Source organism: Symphodus melops (assembly GCF_947650265.1).
Source record: "Symphodus melops genome assembly, chromosome: 20".
NCBI lineage: Eukaryota > Metazoa > Chordata > Actinopteri > Labriformes > Labridae > Symphodus > Symphodus melops.
In genome coordinates, this window is record NC_136710.1 from 9,491,428 (window position 1) to 9,514,244 (window position 22,817).

At 52.3% G+C, this 22,817-nt stretch overlaps 1 protein-coding gene across 1 annotated transcript in view; it reads left to right on the forward strand.

Annotated features, from left to right (window-relative positions):
- LOC306841661 (uncharacterized protein) overlaps positions 1 to 22,817 on the forward strand; it is a gene marked incomplete at both ends in the record, with an annotated part of 84,725 nt that overhangs the window by 25,126 nt on the left and 36,782 nt on the right. The window contains one exon of the mRNA XM_079371608.1: positions 20,599 to 21,264. Within this exon, the coding sequence (XP_079227734.1) occupies positions 20,599 to 21,264 (666 nt within the window). The remainder of the gene's footprint in view (positions 1 to 20,598; positions 21,265 to 22,817) is intronic.

Sequence of the window (22,817 nt, forward strand, 5' to 3'; positions counted from 1 at the left end):
CAACAACCACTGCTGCGCCAACAACCAGCACAGCAGCTCCAACAACAACCACTGCTGCTCCAACAACCACCACAGCAGCTCCAACAACAACCACTGCTACTCCAACAACCACAACAGCTGCACCAACAACAACGATAGCAGCTCCAACAACAACCACTGCTGCTCCTACAACCACCACAGCAGCTCCAACAACAACCACTGCTGCTCCTACAACCACCACAGCAGCTCCAACAACCACCACAGAAGCTCCAAGAACCACCACAGCAGCTCCAACAACCACAACAGCTGCACCAACAACAGCAGCTCCAACAACAACCACTGCTGCTCCAACAACCACCACAGCAGCTCCAACAACAACCACTGCTGCTCCTACAACTACACCAGTAGCTCCAACAACCACCACAGCAGCTCCAACAACAACCACTGCTACTCCAACAACCACAACAGCTGTACCAACAACAACAACAACCACTGCTGCTCCGACAACCACCACAACAGCTCCAACAACAATCACTGCTGCTCCAACAACTACAACAGTAGCTCCAACAACCACCACTGCTGCTCCTACAACCACCACAGCAGCTCCAACAACAACCACAGCAGCTCCAACAACCACAACAGCAGCTCCAACAACCACAACAGCAGCTCCAACAACCACCACAGCAGCTCCAACAACCACCACAGCAGCTCCAACAACCACAACAGCTGCACCAACAACAGCAGCTCCAACAACAACCACTGCTGCCCCAACAACCACCACAGCAGCTCCAACAACAACCACCACAGCAGCTCCAACAACCACAACAGCTGCACCAACAACAGCAGCTCCAACAACAACCACTGCTGCTCCTACAACTACACCAGTAGCTCCAACAACCACCACAGCAGCTCCAACAACCACCACAGCAGCTCCAACAACCACCACAGCAGCTCCAACAACCACAACAGCTGCACCAACAACAGCAGCTCCAACAACAACCACTGCTGCACCAACAACAACAACAGCAGCTCCAACAACAACAACGGCAGCTCCAACAACAACAACAGCAGCTCCAACAACAACCACTGCTGCGGCTACAACCAGCACAGCAGCTCCAACAACAACCACTGCTGCTCCAACAACCACCACAGCAGCTCCAACAACAACAGCAACCACTGCTGCTCTTACAACAACAACAACCACTGCTACTCCAACAACCACCCCAGCAGCTCCAACAACAACCACTGCTGCTCCAACTACCACAACAGCTGCACGAACAACAAGAACGACAGCTGCTCCAACAACAACCACTGCTGCTCCAACAACCACCACAGCAGCTCCAACAACAACCACTGCTGCTCCTACAACTACAACAACAGCTCCAACAACCACCACTGCTGCTCCAACAACCACGACAGCAGCTCAAACAACCACCACTGCTGCTCCAACAACAACCACTGCTACTCCAACAACAACAACTGCTGCTCCAACAACCACCACAGCAGCTCCAACAACAACCACTGCTACTCCAACAACAACCACAACAACAGTAGCTCCAACGACAACCACTGGGGCTCCTACAACTACCACAGGAGCTCCAACAACCACCACCGTAGCTCCAACAACCACAACAGCTGAGCCAACAACAACAACAGCAGCTCCAACAACAACCACTGCTGCTCCAACAACCACCACAGCAGCTCCAACAACAACCACTGCTGCACCAACAACAACAACAGCAGCTCCAACAACAACAACAGCAGCTCCAACAACAACAACAGCAGCTCCAACAACAACCACTGCTGCGCCAACAACCAGCACAGCAGCTCCAACAACAACCAGTGCTGCTCCAACTACCACCACAGCAGCTCCAACAACAACAACAACTGTTTCTCCAACAACCACCACCGTAGCTCCAACAACCACAACAGCTGAGCCAACAACAACAACAGCAGCTCCAACAACAACCACTGCTGCTCCAACAACCACCACAGCAGCTCCAACAACAACCACTGCTGCTCCTACAACCACAACAGCTGCACCAACAACAACGACAGCAGCTCCAACAACAACCACTGCTGCTCCAACAACCACCACAGCAGCTCCAACAACAACCACTGCTACTCCAACAACCACAACAGCTGCACCAACAACAACGATAGCAGCTCCAACAACAACCACTGCTGCTCCTACAACCACCACAGCAGCTCCAACAACAACCACTGCTGCTCCTACAACCACCACAGCAGCTCCAACAACCACCACAGAAGCTCCAAGAACCACCACAGCAGCTCCAACAACCACAACAGCTGCACCAACAACAGCAGCTCCAACAACAACCACTGCTGCTCCAACAACCACCACAGCAGCTCCAACAACAACCACTGCTGCTCCTACAACTACACCAGTAGCTCCAACAACCACCACAGCAGCTCCAACAACAACCACTGCTACTCCAACAACCACAACAGCTGTACCAACAACAACAACAACCACTGCTGCTCCGACAACCACCACAACAGCTCCAACAACAATCACTGCTGCTCCAACAACTACAACAGTAGCTCCAACAACCACCACTGCTGCTCCTACAACCACCACAGCAGCTCCAACAACAACCACAGCAGCTCCAACAACCACAACAGCAGCTCCAACAACCACAACAGCAGCTCCAACAACCACCACAGCAGCTCCAACAACAACCACTGCTGCTCCTACAACCACCACAGCAGCTCCAACAACCACCACAGCAGCTCCAACAACCACAACAGCTGCACCAACAACAGCAGCTCCAACAACAACCACTGCTGCCCCAACAACCACCACAGCAGCTCCAACAACAACCACCACAGCAGCTCCAACAACCACAACAGCTGCACCAACAACAGCAGCTCCAACAACAACCACTGCTGCTCCTACAACTACACCAGTAGCTCCAACAACCACCACAGCAGCTCCAACAACCACCACAGCAGCTCCAACAACCACCACAGCAGCTCCAACAACCACAACAGCTGCACCAACAACAGCAGCTCCAACAACAACCACTGCTGCACCAACAACAACAACAGCAGCTCCAACAACAACAACGGCAGCTCCAACAACAACAACAGCAGCTCCAACAACAACCACTGCTGCGGCTACAACCAGCACAGCAGCTCCAACAACAACCACTGCTGCTCCAACAACCACCACAGCAGCTCCAACAACAACAGCAACCACTGCTGCTCTTACAACAACAACAACCACTGCTACTCCAACAACCACCCCAGCAGCTCCAACAACAACCACTGCTGCTCCAACTACCACAACAGCTGCACGAACAACAAGAACGACAGCTGCTCCAACAACAACCACTGCTGCTCCAACAACCACCACAGCAGCTCCAACAACAACCACTGCTGCTCCTACAACTACAACAACAGCTCCAACAACCACCACTGCTGCTCCAACAACCACGACAGCAGCTCAAACAACCACCACTGCTGCTCCAACAACAACCACTGCTACTCCAACAACAACAACTGCTGCTCCAACAACCACCACAGCAGCTCCAACAACAACCACTGCTACTCCAACAACAACCACAACAACAGTAGCTCCAACGACAACCACTGGGGCTCCTACAACTACCACAGGAGCTCCAACAACCACCACCGTAGCTCCAACAACCACAACAGCTGAGCCAACAACAACAACAGCAGCTCCAACAACAACCACTGCTGCTCCAACAACCACCACAGCAGCTCCAACAACAACCACTGCTGCACCAACAACAACAACAGCAGCTCCAACAACAACAACAGCAGCTCCAACAACAACAACAGCAGCTCCAACAACAACCACTGCTGCGCCAACAACCAGCACAGCAGCTCCAACAACAACCAGTGCTGCTCCAACTACCACCACAGCAGCTCCAACAACAACAACAACTGTTTCTCCAACAACCACCACCGTAGCTCCAACAACCACAACAGCTGAGCCAACAACAACAACAGCAGCTCCAACAACAACCACTGCTGCTCCAACAACCACCACAGCAGCTCCAACAACAACCACTGCTGCTCCTACAACCACAACAGCTGCACCAACAACAACGACAGCAGCTCCAACAACAACCACTGCTGCTCCAACAACCACCACAGCAGCTCCAACAACAACCACTGCTGCTCCAACAACCACCACAGCAGCTCCAACAACAACAGCAACCACTGCTGCTCTTACAACAACAACAACCACTGCTACTCCAACAACCACCCCAGCAGCTCCAACAACAACCACTGCTGCTCCAACTACCACAACAGCTGCACGAACAACAAGAACGACAGCTGCTCCAACAACAACCACTGCTGCTCCAACAACCACCACAGCAGCTCCAACAACAACCACTGCTGCTCCTACAACTACAACAACAGCTCCAACAACCACCACTGCTGCTCCAACAACCACGACAGCAGCTCAAACAACCACCACTGCTGCTCCAACAACAACCACTGCTACTCCAACAACAACAACTGCTGCTCCAACAACCACCACAGCAGCTCCAACAACAACCACTGCTACTCCAACAACAACCACAACAACAGTAGCTCCAACGACAACCACTGGGGCTCCTACAACTACCACAGGAGCTCCAACAACCACCACCGTAGCTCCAACAACCACAACAGCTGAGCCAACAACAACAACAGCAGCTCCAACAACAACCACTGCTGCTCCAACAACCACCACAGCAGCTCCAACAACAACCACTGCTGCACCAACAACAACAACAGCAGCTCCAACAACAACAACAGCAGCTCCAACAACAACAACAGCAGCTCCAACAACAACCACTGCTGCGCCAACAACCAGCACAGCAGCTCCAACAACAACCAGTGCTGCTCCAACTACCACCACAGCAGCTCCAACAACAACAACAACTGTTTCTCCAACAACCACCACCGTAGCTCCAACAACCACAACAGCTGAGCCAACAACAACAACAGCAGCTCCAACAACAACCACTGCTGCTCCAACAACCACCACAGCAGCTCCAACAACAACCACTGCTGCTCCTACAACCACAACAGCTGCACCAACAACAACGACAGCAGCTCCAACAACAACCACTGCTGCTCCAACAACCACCACAGCAGCTCTAACAACAACAACTGCTGCTCCAACAACCACCACAGCAGCTCCAACAACAACCACTGCTACTCCAACAACAACCACAACAACAGTAGCTCCAACGACAACCACTGGGGCTCCTACAACTACCACAGGAGCTCCAACAACCACCACCGTAGCTCCAACAACCACCACAGCAGCTCCAACAACAACCACTGCTGCACCAACAACAACAACAGCAGCTCCAACAACAACAACAGCAGCTCCAACAACAACAACAGCAGCTCCAACAACAACCACTGCTGCGCCAACAACCAGCACAGCAGCTCCAACAACAACCAGTGCTGCTCCAACAACCACCACAGCAGCTCCAACAACAACAACAACTGTTTCTCCAACAACCACCACCGTAGCTCCAACAACCACAACAGCTGAGCCAACAACAACAACAGCAGCTCCAACAACAACCACTGCTGCTCCAACAACCACCACAGCAGCTCCAACAACAACCACTGCTGCTCCTACAACCACAACAGATGCACCAACAACAACGACAGCAGCTCCAACAACAACCACTGCTGCTCCAACAACCACCACAGCAGCTCCAACAACAACCACTGCTGCTCCTACAACCACCACAGCAGCTCCAACAACCACCACAGCAGCTCCAACAACCACCACAGCAGTTCCAACAACCACCACAGCAGTTCCAACAACAACCACTGCTGCTCCTACAACCACCACAGCAGCTCCAACAACCACCACAGCACCTCCAACAACCACAACAGCAGCTCCAACAACAACCACTGCTGCGGCTACAACCAGCACAGCAGCTCCAACAACAACCACTGCTGCTCCAACAACCACCACAGCAGCTCCAACAACAACAACAACCACTGCTGCTCTTACAACAACAACAACCACTGCTACTCCAACAACCACCCCAGCAGCTCCAACAACAACCACTGCTGCTCCAACTACCACCACAGCAGCTCCAACAACAACCACTGCTGCTCCTACAACTACAACAACAGCTCCAACAACCACCACTGCTGCTCCAACAACCACGACAGCAGCTCCAACAACCACCACAGCAGCTCCAACAACAACCACTGCTACTCCAACAACAACCACAACAACAGTAGCTCCAACGACAACCACTGGGGCTCCTACAACTACCACAGGAGCTCCAACAACCACCACCGTAGCTCCAACAACCACAACAGCTGAGCCAACAACAACAACAGCAGCTCCAACAACAACCACTGCTGCTCCAACAACCACCACAGCAGCTCCAACAACAACCACTGCTGCACCAACAACAACAACAGCAGCTCCAACAACAACAACAGCAGCTCCAACAACAACAACAGCAGCTCCAACAACAACCACTGCTGCGCCAACAACCAGCACAGCAGCTCCAACAACAACCAGTGCTGCTCCAACAACCACCACAGCAGCTCTAACAACAACAACAACTGTTTCTCCAACAACCACCACCGTAGCTCCAACAACCACAACAGCTGAGCCAACAACAACAACAGCAGCTCCAACAACAACCACTGCTGCTCCAACAACCACCACAGCAGCTCCAACAACAACCACTGCTGCTCCTACAACCACAACAGCTGCACCAACAACAACGACAGCAGCTCCAACAACAACCACTGCTGCTCCTACAACCACCACAGCAGCTCCAACAACAACCACCACAGCAGCTCCAACAACCACAACAGCTGCACCAACAACAGCAGCTCCAACAACAACCACTGCTGCTCCTACAACTACACCAGTAGCTCCAACAACCACCACAGCAGCTCCAACAACCACCACAGCAGCTCCAACAACCACAACAGCTACACCAACAACAGCAGCTCGAACAACAACCACTGCTGCACCAACAACAACAACAGCAGCTCCAACAACAACAACGGCAGCTCCAACAACAACAACAGCAGCTCCAACAACAACCGCTGCTGCGGCTACAACCAGCACAGCAGCTCCAACAACAACCACTGCTGCTCCAACAACCACCACAGCAGCTCCAACAACAACAACAACCACCGCTGCTCTTACAACAACAACAACCACTGCTACTCCAACAACCACCCCAGCAGCTCCAACAACAACCACTGCTGCTCCAACTACCACAACAGCTGCACGAACAACAAGAACGACAGCTGCTCCAACAACAACCACTGCTGCTCCAACAACCACCACAGCAGCTCCAACAACAACCACTGCTGCTCCTACAACTACAACAACAGCTCCAACAACCACCACTGCTGCTCCAACAACCACGACAGCAGCTCCAACAACCACCACTGCTGCTCCAACAACAACCACTGCTACTCCAACAACAACAACTGCTGCTCCAACAACCACCACAGCAGCTCCAACAACAACCACTGCTACTCCAACAACAACCACAACAACAGTAGCTCCAACAACAACCACTGGGGCTCCTACAACTACCACAGGAGCTCCAACAACCACCACCGTAGCTCCAACAACCACAACAGCTGAGCCAACAACAACAACAGCAGCTCCAACAACAACCACTGCTGCTCCAACAACCACCACAGCAGCTCCAACAACAACCACTGCTGCACCAACAACAACAACAGCAGCTCCAACAACAACAACAGCAGCTCCAACAACAACAATAGCAGCTCCAACAACAACCACTGCTGCGCCAACAACCAGCACAGCAGCTCCAACAACAACCAGTGCTGCTACAACAACCACCACAGCAGCTCCAACAACAACCACTGCTGCTCCTACAACCACAACAGCTGCACCAACAACAACGACAGCAGCTCCAACAACAACCACTGCTGCTCCTACAACCACCACAGCAGCTCCAACAACCACCACAGCAGCTCCAACAACCACCACAGCAGCTCCAACAACCACCACAGCAGCTCCAACAACCACAACAGCTGCACCAACAACAACAACAGCAGCTCCAACAACAACAACAGCAGCTCCAACAACAACAACAGCAGCTCCAACAACAACCACTGCTGCGCCAACAACCAGCACAGCAGCTCCAACATCCACCACTGCTGCTCCAACAACCACCACAGCAGCTCCAACAACAAGAACAACAACTGTTTCTCCAACAACCACCACAACAGCTCCAACAACAACCACTGCTGCTCCAACAACCACCACAGCAGCTCCAACAACAACCACTGCTACTCCAACAACCACAACAGCTGCACCAATAACAACGACAGCAGCTCCAACAACAACCACTGCTGCTCCTACAACCACCACAGCAGCTCCAACAACAACAACTGCTGCTCCTACAACCACCACAGCAGCTCCAACAACCACCACAGCAGCTCGAACAACCACAACAGCTGCACCAACAACAGCAGCTCCAACAACAACCACTGCTGCCCCAACAACCACCACAGCAGCTCCCACAACAACCACTGCTGCTCCTACAACTACACCAGTAGCTCCAACAACCACCACAGCAGCTCCAACAACCACCACAGCAGCTCCAACAACCACCACAGCAGCTCCAACAACCACCACAGCAGCTCCAACAACCACAACAGCTGCACCAACAACAGCAGCTCCAACAACAACAGCTGCTCCAACAACCACCACAGCATCTCCAACAACCATAACAGCTGCACCAACAACAACAACAGCAGCTCCAACAACAACAACAGCAGCTCCAACAACAACAACAGCAGCTCCAACAACAACCACTGCTTCGCCAACAACCAGCACAGCAGCTCCAACAACAACCACTGCTGCTCCAACAACCACCACAGCAGCTCCAACAACAACCACTGCTACTCCAACAACCACAACAGCTGCACCAACAACAACGACAGCAGCTCCAACAACAACCACTGCTGCTCCTACAACCACCACAGCAGCTCCAACAACAACCACTGCTGCTCCTACAACCACCACAGCAGCTCCAACAACCACCACAGAAGCTCCAACAACAACCACTGCTACTCCAACAACCACAACAGCTGCACCAACAACAACAGCTGCACCAACAACAACAACAACCACTGCTGCTCCGACAACCACCACAACAGCTCCAACAACAATAACTGCTGCTCCAACAACTACAACAGTAGCTCCAACCACCACCACTGCAGCTCCCACAACAACCACAGCAGCTCCAACAACCACAACAGCAGCTCCAACAACCACAACAGCAGCTCCAACAACCACAACAGCTGCACCAACAACAACAACAGCAGCTCCAACAACAACCACTGCTGCTCCATCAACCAGCACAGCAGCTCCAACAACAACCACTGCTACTCCAACAACCACAACTGCGGCACCAACAACCACAACAGCTGCACCAACAACAACGACAGCAGCTCCAACATCAACCACTGCTGCTCCAACAACCACCACAGCAGCTCCAACAACCACCACTGCTGCTCCAACAACAACCACTGCTACTCCAACAACAACCACTGCTGCTCCAACAACCACCACAGCAGCTCCAACAACAACCACTGCTACTCCAACAACAACCACAACAACAGTAGCTCCAACAACAACCACTGGGGCTCCTACAACTACCACAGGAGCTCCAACAACCACCACCGTAGCTCCAACAACCACAACAGCTCAGCCAACAACAACAACAGCAGCTCCAACAACAACCACTGCTGCTCCAACAACCACCACAGCAGCTCCAACAACAACCACTGCTGCTCCTACAACCACAACAGCTGCACCAACAACAATGACAGCAGCTCCAACAACAACCACTGCTGCTCCTACAACCACCACAGCAGCTCCAACAACCACCACAGCAGCTCCAACAACCACCACAGCAGCTCCAACAACCACAACAGCTGCACCAACAACAACAACAGCAGCTCCAACAACAACAACAGCAGCTCCAACAACAACAACAGCAGCTCCAACAACAACCACTGCTGCTCTAACAACCACCACAGCAGCTCCAACAACAACAACAACTGTTTCTCCAACAACCACCACAACAGCTCCAACAACAACCACTGCTGCTCCAACAACCACCACAGCAGCTCCAACAACAACCACTGCTACTCCAACAACCACAACAGCTGCACCAACAACAACGACAGCAGCTCCAACAACAACCACTGCTGCTCCTACAACCACCACAGCAGCTCCAACAACCACCACAGCACCTAAAACAACCACAACAGCTGCACCAACGACAGCAGCTCCAACAACAACCACTGCTGCTCCTACAACCACCACAGCAGCTCCAACAACAACAACTGCTGCTCCTACAACCACCACAGCAGCTCCAACAACCACCACAGCAGCTCGAACAACCACAACAGCTGCACCAACAACAGCAGCTCCAACAACAACCACTGCTGCCCCAACAACCACCACAGCAGCTCCCACAACAACCACTGCTGCTCCTACAACTACACCAGTAGCTCCAACAACCACCACAGCAGCTCCAACAACCACCACAGCAGCTCCAACAACCACCACAGCAGCTCCAACAACCACCACAGCAGCTCCAACAACCACAACAGCTGCACTAACAACAGCAGCTCCAACAACAACAGCTGCTCCAACAACCACCACAGCATCTCCAACAACCATAACAGCTGCACCAACAACAACAACAGCAGCTCCAACAACAACAACAGCAGCTCCAACAACAACAACAGCAGCTCCAACAACAACCACTGCTTCGCCAACAACCAGCACAGCAGCTCCAACAACAACCACTGCTGCTCCAACAACCACCACAGCAGCTCCAACAACAACCACTGCTACTCCAACAACCACAACAGCTGCACCAACAACAACGACAGCAGCTCCAACAACAACCACTGCTGCTCCTACAACCACCACAGCAGCTCCAACAACAACCACTGCTGCTCCTACAACCACCACAGCAGCTCCAACAACCACCACAGAAGCTCCAACAACAACCACTGCTACTCCAACAACCACAACAGCTGCACCAACAACAACAGCTGCACCAACAACAACAACAACCACTGCTGCTCCGACAACCACCACAACAGCTCCAACAACAATAACTGCTGCTCCAACAACTACAACAGTAGCTCCAACCACCACCACTGCAGCTCCAACAACAACCACAGCAGCTCCAACAACCACAACAGCAGCTCCAACAACCACAACAGCAGCTCCAACAACCACAACAGCAGCTCCAACAACCACAACAGCTGCACCAACAACAACAACAGCAGCTCCAACAACAACCACTGCTGCTCCATCAACCAGCACAGCAGCTCCAACAACAACCACTGCTACTCCAACAACCACAACTGCGGCACCAACAACCACAACAGCTGCACCAACAACAACGACAGCAGCTCCAACATCAACCACTGCTGCTCCAACAACCACCACAGCAGCTCCAACAACCACCACTGCTGCTCCAACAACAACCACTGCTACTCCAACAACAACCACTGCTGCTCCAACAACCACCACAGCAGCTCCAACAACAACCACTGCTACTCCAACAACAACCACAACAACAGTAGCTCCAACAACAACCACTGGGGCTCCTACAACTACCACAGGAGCTCCAACAACCACCACCGTAGCTCCAACAACCACAACAGCTCAGCCAACAACAACAACAACAGCAGCTCCAACAACAACCACTGCTGCTCCAACAACCACCACAGCAGCTCCAACAACAACCACTGCTGCTCCTACAACCACAACAGCTGCACCAACAACAATGACAGCAGCTCCAACAACAACCACTGCTGCTCCTACAACCACCACAGCAGCTCCAACAACCACCACAGCAGCTCCAACAACCACCACAGCAGCTCCAACAACCACAACAGCTGCACCAACAACAACAACAGCAGCTCCAACAACAACAACAGCAGCTCCAACAACAACAACAGCAGCTCCAACAACAACCACTGCTGCTCTAACAACCACCACAGCAGCTCCAACAACAACAACAACTGTTTCTCCAACAACCACCACAACAGCTCCAACAACAACCACTGCTGCTCCAACAACCACCACAGCAGCTCCAACAACAACCACTGCTACTCCAACAACCACAACAGCTGCACCAACAACAACGACAGCAGCTCCAACAACAACCACTGCTGCTCCTACAACCACCACAGCAGCTCCAACAACCACCACAGCACCTAAAACAACCACAACAGCTGCACCAACAACAGCAGCTCCAACAACAACCACTGCTGCTCCTACAACCACAACAGCTGCACCAACAACCACAACAGCTGCACTAACAACAACAACAGCAGCTCCAACAACAACAACAGCAGCTCCAACAACAACAACAGCAGCTCCAACAACAACCACTGCTGCTCTAACAATCACCACAACAGCTCCAACAACAACCACTGCTGCTCCAACAACCACCACAGCAGCTCCAACAACAACCACTGCTACTCCAACAACCACAACAGCACCTAAAACAACCACAACAGCTGCACCAACAACAACAACAACTGTTTCTCCAACAACCACCACAACAGCTCCAACAACAACCACTGCTGCTCCAACAACCACCACAGCAGCTCCAACAACAACCACTGCTGCTCCTACAACCACCACAGCAGCTCCAACAACCACCACAGCACCTAAAACAACCACAACAGCTGCACCAACAACAGCAGCTCCAACAACAACCACTGCTGCCCCAACAACCACCACAGCAGCTCCAACAACAACCACTGCTGCTCCTACAACTACACCAGTAGCTCCAACAACCACCACAGCAGCTCCAACAACCACCACAGCAGCTCCAACAACCACCACAGCAGCTCCAACAACCACAACAGCTGCACCAACAACAGCAGCTCCAACAACAACCACTGCTGCTCCTACAACCACCACAGCAGCTCCAACAACCACCACAGCAGCTCCAACAACCACAACAGCTGCACCAACAACAGCAGCTCCAACAACAACCACTGCTGCCCCAACAACCACCACAGCAGCTCCAACAACAACCACCACAGCAGCTCCAACAACCACAACAGCTGCACCAACAACAGCAGCTCCAACAACAACCACTGCTGCTCCTACAACTAAACCAGTAGCTCCAACAACCACCACAGCAGCTCCAACAACCACCACAGCAGCTCCAACAACCACCACAGCAGCTCCAACAACCACAACAGCTGCACCAACAACAGCAGCTCCAACAACAACCACTGTTGCACCAACAACAACAACAGCAGCTCCAACAACAACAACGGCAGCTCCAACAACAACAACAGCAGCTCCAACAACAACCGCTGCTGCGGCTACAACCAGCACAGCAGCTCCAACAACAACCACTGCTGCTCCAACAACCACCACAGCAGCTCCAACAACAACAACAACCACCGCTGCTCTTACAACAAAAACAACCACTGCTACTCCAACAACCACCCCAGCAGCTCCAACAACAACCACTGCTGCTCCAACTACCACAACAGCTGCACGAACAACAAGAACGACAGCTGCTCCAACAACAACCACTGCTGCTCCAACAACCAACACAGCAGCTCCAACAACAACCACTGCTGCTCCTACAACTACAACAACAGCTCCAACAACCACCACTGCTGCTCCAACAACCACGACAGCAGCTCCAACAACCACCACTGCTGCTCCAACAACAACCACTGCTACTCCAACAACAACAACTGCTGCTCCAACAACCACCACAGCAGCTCCAACAACAACCACTGCTACTCCAACAACAACCACAACAACAGTAGCTCCAACAACAACCACTGGGGCTCCTACAACTACCACAGGAGCTCCAACAACCACCACCGTAGCTCCAACAACCACAACAGCTGAGCCAACAACAACAACAGCAGCTCCAACAACAACCACTGCTACTCCAACAACCACAACAGCTGCACCAATAACAACCACTGCTGCTCCTACAACCACCACAGCAGCTCCAACAACCACCACAGCAGCTCGAACAACCACAACAGCTGCACCAACAACAGCAGCTCCAACAACAACCACTGCTGCCCCAACAACCACCACAGCAGCTCCCACAACAACCACTGCTGCTCCTACAACTACACCAGTAGCTCCAACAACCACCACAGCAGCTCCAACAACCACCACAGCAGCTCCAACAACCACCACAGCAGCTCCAACAACCACAACAGCTGCACCAACAACAGCAGCTCCAACAACAACAGCTGCTCCAACAACCACCACAGCATCTCCAACAACAATAACAGCTGCACCAACAACAACAACAGCAGCTCCAACAACAACAATAGCAGCTCCAACAACAACAACAGCAGCTCCAACAACAACCACTGCTGCGCCAACAACCAGCACAGCAGCTCCAACAACAACCACTGCTGCTCCAACAACCACCACAGCAGCTCCAACAACAACCACTGCTACTCCAACAACCACAACAGCTGCACCAACAACAACGACAGCAGCTCCAACAACAACCACTGCTGCTCCTACAACCACCACAGCAGCTCCAACAACAACCACTGCTGCTCCTACAACCACCACAGCAGCTCCAACAACCACCACAGAAGCTCCAACAACAACCACTGCTACTCCAACAACCACAACAGCTGCACCAACAACAACAGCTGCACCAACAACAACAACAACCACTGCTGCTCCGACAACCACCACAACAGCTCCAACAACAATCACTGCTGCTCCAACAACTACAACAGTAGCTCCAACCACCACCACTGCAGCTCCAACAACAACCACAGCAGCTCCAACAACCACAACAGCAGCTCCAACAACCACAACAGCAGCTCCAACAACCACAACAGCTGCACCAACAACAACAACAGCAGCTCCAACAACAACCACTGCTGCTCCATCAACCAGCACAGCAGCTCCAACAACAACCACTGCTACTCCAACAACCACAACTGCGGCCCCAACAACCACAACAGCTGCACCAACAACAACGACAGCAGCTCCAACATCAACCACTGCTGCTCCAACAACCACCACAGCAGCTCCAACTACCACCACTGCTGCTCCAACAACAACCACTGCTACTCCAACAACAACCACTGCTGCTCCAACAACCACCACAGCAGCTCCAACAACAACCACTGCTACTCCAACAACAACCACAACAACAGTAGCTCCAACAACAACCACTGGGGCTCCTACAACTACCACAGGAGCTCCAACAACCACCACCGTAGCTCCAACAACCACAACAGCTGAGCCAACAACAACAACAGCAGCTCCAACAACAACCACTGCTGCTCCAACAACCACCACAGCAGCTCCAACAACAACCACTGCTGCTCCTACAACCACAACAGCTGCACCAACAACAATGACAGCAGCTCCAACAACAACCACTGCTGCTCCTACAACCACCACAGCAGCTCCAACAACCACCACAGCAGCTCCAACAACCACCACAGCAGCTCCAACAACCACAACAGCTGCACCAACAACAACAACAGCAGCTCCAACAACAACAACAGCAGCTCCAACAACAACAACAGCAGCTCCAACAACAACCACTGCTGCTCTAACAACCACCACAGCAGCTCCAACAACAACAACAACTGTTTCTCCAACAACCACCACAACAGCTCCAACAACAACCACTGCTGCTCCAACAACCACCACAGCAGCTCCAACAACAACCACTGCTACTCCAACAACCACAACAGCTGCACCAACAACAACGACAGCAGCTCCAACAACAACCACTGCTGCTCCTACAACCACCACAGCAGCTCCAACAACCACCACAGCACCTAAAACAACCACAACAGCTGCACCAACAACAGCAGTTCCAACAACAACCACTGCTGCTCCTACAACCACAACAGCTGCACCAACAACCACAACAGCTGCACTAACAACAACAACAGCAGCTCCAACAACAACAACAGCAGCTCCAACAACAACAACAGCAGCTCCAACAACAACCACTGCTGCGCCAACAACCAGCACAGCAGCTCCAACAACAACCACTGCTGCTCTAACAATCACCACAACAGCTCCAACAACAACCACTGCTGCTCCAACAACCACCACAGCAGCTCCAACAACAACCACTGCTACTCCAACAACCACAACAGCACCTAAAACAACCACAACAGCTTCACCAACAACAACAACAACTGTTTCTCCAACAACCACCACAACAGCTCCAACAACAACCACTGCTGCTCCAACAACCACCACAGCAGCTCCAACAACAACCACTGCTGCTCCTACAACCACCACAGCAGCTCCAACAACCACCACAGCACCTAAAACAACCACAACAGCTGCACCAACAACAGCAGCTCCAACAACAACCACTGCTGCTCCTACAACCACCACAGCAGCTCCAACAACCACCACAGCACCTAAAACAACCACAACAGCTGCACCAACAACAGCAGCTCCAACAACAACCACTGCTGCCCCAACAACCACCACAGCAGCTCCAACAACAACCACTGCTGCTCCTACAACTACACCAGTAGCTCCAACAACCACCACAGCAGCTCCAACAACCACCACAGCAGCTCCAACAACCACAACAGCTGCACCAACAACAGCAGCTCCAACAACAACCACTGCTGCTCCAACAACCACCACAGCAGCTCCAACAACCATAACAGCTGCACCAACAACAACAACAGCAGCTCCAACAACAACAACAGCAGCTCCAACAACAACAACAGCAGCTCCAACAACAACCACTGCTGCGCCAACAACCAGCACAGCAGCTCCAACAACAACCACTGCTACTCCAACAACCACAACAGCTGCACCAACAACAACGACAGCAGCTCCAACAACAACCACTGCTGCTCCTACAACCACCACAGCAGCTCCAACAACAACCACTGCTGCTCCTACAACCACCACAGCAGCTCCAACAACCACCACAGAAGCTCCAACAACCACCAAAGCAGCTCCAACAACCACAACAGCTGCACCAACAACAGCAGCTCCAACAACAACCACTGCTGCTCCAACAACCACCACAGCAGCTCCAACAACAACCACTGCTGCTCCTACAACTACACCAGTAGCTCCAACAACCACCACAGCAGCTCCAACAACAACCACTGCTACTCCAACAACCACAACAGCTGCACCAACAACAACAGCTGCACCAACAACAACAACAACCACTGCTGCTCCGACAACCACCACAACAGCTCCAACAACAATCACTGTTGCTCCAACAACTACAACAGTAGCTCCAACCACCACCACTAGTGCTCCTACAACCACCACACCGGCTCCAACAACAACCACAGCAGCTCCAACAACCACAACAGCAGCTCCAACAACCACAACAGCAGCTCCAACAACCACAACAGCAGCTCCAACAACCACAACAGCTGCACCAACAACAACAACAGCAGCTCCAACAACAACCACTGCTGCTCCATCAACCAGCACAGCAGCTCCAACAACAACCACTGCTACTCCAACAACCACAACTGCGGCACCAACAACCACAACAGCTGCACCAACAACAACGACAGCAGCTCCAACATCAACCACTGCTGCTCCAACAACCACCACAGCAGCTCCAACAACCACCACTGCTGCTCCAACAACAACCACTGCTACTCCAACAACAACCACTGCTGCTCCAACAACCACCACAGCAGCTCCAACAACAACCACTGCTACTCCAACAACAACCACAACAACAGTAGCTCCAACAACAACCACTGGGGCTCCTACAACTACCACAGGAGCTCCAACAACCACCACCGTAGCTCCAACAACAACAACAGCTGAGCCAACAACAACAACAGCAGCTCCAACAACAACCACTGCTGCTCCAACAACCACCACAGCAGCTCCAACAACAACCACTGCTGCTCCTACAACCACAACAGCTGCACCAACAACAACGACAGCAGCTCCAACAACAACCACTGCTGCTCCTACAACCACTACAGCAGCTCCAACAACCACCACAGCAGCTCCAACAACCACCACAGCAGCTCCAACAACCACAACAGCTGCACCAACAACAACAGCAGCTCCAACAACAACAACAGCAGCTCCAACAACAACAACAGCTCCAACAACAACCACTGCTGCGCCAACAACCAGCACAGCAGCTCCAACAACAACCACTGCTGCTCTAACAACCACCACAGCAGCTCCAACAACAACAACAACTGTTTCTCCAACAACCACCACAACAGCTCCAACAACAACAACTGCTGCTCCAACAACCACCACAGCAGCTCCAACAACAACCACTGCTACTCCAACAACCACAACAGCTGCACCAACAACAACGACAGCAGCTCCAACAACAACCACTGCTGCTCCTACAACCACCACAACAGCTCCAACAACCACAACAGCACCTAAAACAACCACAACAGCTGCACCAACAACAACAACAACTGTTTCTCCAACAACCACCACAACAGCTCCAACAACAACCACTGCTGCTCCAACAACCACCACAGCAGCTCCAACAACAACCACTGCTGCTCCTACAACCACCACAGCAGCTCCAACAACCACCACTGCACCTAAAACAACCACAACAGCTGCACCAACAACAGCAGCTCCAACAACAACCACTGCTGCCCCAACAACCACCACAGCAGCTCCAACAACAACCACTGCTGCTCCTACAACTACACCAGTAGCTCCAACAACCACCACAGCAGCTCCAACAACCACCACAGCAGCTCCAACAACCACCACAGCAGCTCCAACAACCACAACAGCTGCACCAACAACAGCAGCTCCAACAACAACCACTGCTGCACCAACAACAACAACAGCAGCTCCTACAACAACAACGGCAGCTCCAACAACAACAACAGCAGCTCCAACAACAACAACAGCAGCTCCAACAACAACCGCTGCTGCGGCTACAACCAGCACAGCAGCTCCAACAACAACCACTGCTGCTCCAACAACCACCACAGCAGCTCCAACAACAACAACAACCACCGCTGCTCTTACAACAAAAACAACCACTGCTACTCCAACAACCACCCCAGCAGCTCCAACAACAACCACTGCTGCTCCAACTACCACAACAGCTGCACGAACAACAAGAACGACAGCTGCTCCAACAACAACCACTGCTGCTCCAACAACCAACACAGCAGCTCCAACAACAACCACTGCTGCTCCTACAACTACAACAACAGCTCCAACAACCACCACTGCTGCTCCAACAACCACGACAGCAGCTCCAACAACCACCACTGCTGCTCCAACAACAACCACTGCTACTCCAACAACAACAACTGCTGCTCCAACAACCACCACAGCAGCTCCAACAACAACCACTGCTACTCCAACAACAACCACAACAACAGTAGCTCCAACAACAACCACTGGGGCTCCTACAACTACCACAGGAGCTCCAACAACCACCACCGTAGCTCCAACAACCACAACAGCTGAGCCAACAACAACAACAGCAGCTCCAACAACAACCACTGCTACTCCAACAACCACAACAGCTGCACCAATAACAACCACTGCTGCTCCTACAACCACCACAGCAGCTCCAACAACCACCACAGCAGCTCGAACAACCACAACAGCTGCACCAACAACAGCAGCTCCAACAACAACCACTGCTGCCCCAACAACCACCACAGCAGCTCCCACAACAACCACTGCTGCTCCTACAACTACACCAGTAGCTCCAACAACCACCACAGCAGCTCCAACAACCACCACAGCAGCTCCAACAACCACCACAGCAGCTCCAACAACCACAACAGCTGCACCAACAACAGCAGCTCCAACAACAACAGCTGCTCCAACAACCACCACAGCATCTCCAACAACAATAACAGCTGCACCAACAACAACAACAGCAGCTCCAACAACAACAATAGCAGCTCCAACAACAACAACAGCAGCTCCAACAACAACCACTGCTGCGCCAACAACCAGCACAGCAGCTCCAACAACAACCACTGCTGCTCCAACAACCACCACAGCAGCTCCAACAACAACCACTGCTACTCCAACAACCACAACAGCTGCACCAACAACAACGACAGCAGCTCCAACAACAACCACTGCTGCTCCTACAACCACCACAGCAGCTCCAACAACAACCACTGCTGCTCCTACAACCACCACAGCAGCTCCAACAACCACCACAGAAGCTCCAACAACAACCACTGCTACTCCAACAACCACAACAGCTGCACCAACAACAACAGCTGCACCAACAACAACAACAACCACTGCTGCTCCGACAACCACCACAACAGCTCCAACAACAATCACTGCTGCTCCAACAACTACAACAGTAGCTCCAACCACCACCACTGCAGCTCCAACAACAACCACAGCAGCTCCAACAACCACAACAGCAGCTCCAACAACCACAACAGCAGCTCCAACAACCACAACAGCTGCACCAACAACAACAACAGCAGCTCCAACAACAACCACTGCTGCTCCATCAACCAGCACAGCAGCTCCAACAACAACCACTGCTACTCCAACAACCACAACTGCGGCCCCAACAACCACAACAGCTGCACCAACAACAACGACAGCAGCTCCAACATCAACCACTGCTGCTCCAACAACCACCACAGCAGCTCCAACTACCACCACTGCTGCTCCAACAACAACCACTGCTACTCCAACAACAACCACTGCTGCTCCAACAACCACCACAGCAGCTCCAACAACAACCACTGCTACTCCAACAACAACCACAACAACAGTAGCTCCAACAACAACCACTGGGGCTCCTACAACTACCACAGGAGCTCCAACAACCACCACCGTAGCTCCAACAACCACAACAGCTGAGCCAACAACAACAACAGCAGCTCCAACAACAACCACTGCTGCTCCAACAACCACCACAGCAGCTCCAACAACAACCACTGCTGCTCCTACAACCACAACAGCTGCACCAACAACAATGACAGCAGCTCCAACAACAACCACTGCTGCTCCTACAACCACCACAGCAGCTCCAACAACCACCACAGCAGCTCCAACAACCACCACAGCAGCTCCAACAACCACAACAGCTGCACCAACAACAACAACAGCAGCTCCAACAACAACAACAGCAGCTCCAACAACAACAACAGCAGCTCCAACAACAACCACTGCTGCTCTAACAACCACCACAGCAGCTCCAACAACAACAACAACTGTTTCTCCAACAACCACCACAACAGCTCCAACAACAACCACTGCTGCTCCAACAACCACCACAGCAGCTCCAACAACAACCACTGCTACTCCAACAACCACAACAGCTGCACCAACAACAACGACAGCAGCTCCAACAACAACCACTGCTGCTCCTACAACCACCACAGCAGCTCCAACAACCACCACAGCACCTAAAACAACCACAACAGCTGCACCAACAACAGCAGTTCCAACAACAACCACTGCTGCTCCTACAACCACAACAGCTGCACCAACAACCACAACAGCTGCACTAACAACAACAACAGCAGCTCCAACAACAACAACAGCAGCTCCAACAACAACAACAGCAGCTCCAACAACAACCACTGCTGCGCCAACAACCAGCACAGCAGCTCCAACAACAACCACTGCTGCTCTAACAATCACCACAACAGCTCCAACAACAACCACTGCTGCTCCAACAACCACCACAGCAGCTCCAACAACAACCACTGCTACTCCAACAACCACAACAGCACCTAAAACAACCACAACAGCTTCACCAACAACAACAACAACTGTTTCTCCAACAACCACCACAACAGCTCCAACAACAACCACTGCTGCTCCAACAACCACCACAGCAGCTCCAACAACAACCACTGCTGCTCCTACAACCACCACAGCAGCTCCAACAACCACCACAGCACCTAAAACAACCACAACAGCTGCACCAACAACAGCAGCTCCAACAACAACCACTGCTGCTCCTACAACCACCACAGCAGCTCCAACAACCACCACAGCACCTAAAACAACCACAACAGCTGCACCAACAACAGCAGCTCCAACAACAACCACTGCTGCCCCAACAACCACCACAGCAGCTCCAACAACAACCACTGCTGCTCCTACAACTACACCAGTAGCTCCAACAACCACCACAGCAGCTCCAACAACCACCACAGCAGCTCCAACAACCACAACAGCTGCACCAACAACAGCAGCTCCAACAACAACCACTGCTGCTCCAACAACCACCACAGCAGCTCCAACAACCATAACAGCTGCACCAACAACAACAACAGCAGCTCCAACAACAACAACAGCAGCTCCAACAACAACAACAGCAGCTCCAACAACAACCACTGCTGCGCCAACAACCAGCACAGCAGCTCCAACAACAACCACTGCTACTCCAACAACCACAACAGCTGCACCAACAACAACGACAGCAGCTCCAACAACAACCACTGCTGCTCCTACAACCACCACAGCAGCTCCAACAACAACCACTGCTGCTCCTACAACCACCACAGCAGCTCCAACAACCACCACAGAAGCTCCAACAACCACCAAAGCAGCTCCAACAACCACAACAGCTGCACCAACAACAGCAGCTCCAACAACAACCACTGCTGCTCCAACAACCACCACAGCAGCTCCAACAACAACCACTGCTGCTCCTACAACTACACCAGTAGCTCCAACAACCACCACAGCAGCTCCAACAACAACCACTGCTACTCCAACAACCACAACAGCTGCACCAACAACAACAGCTGCACCAACAACAACAACAACCACTGCTGCTCCG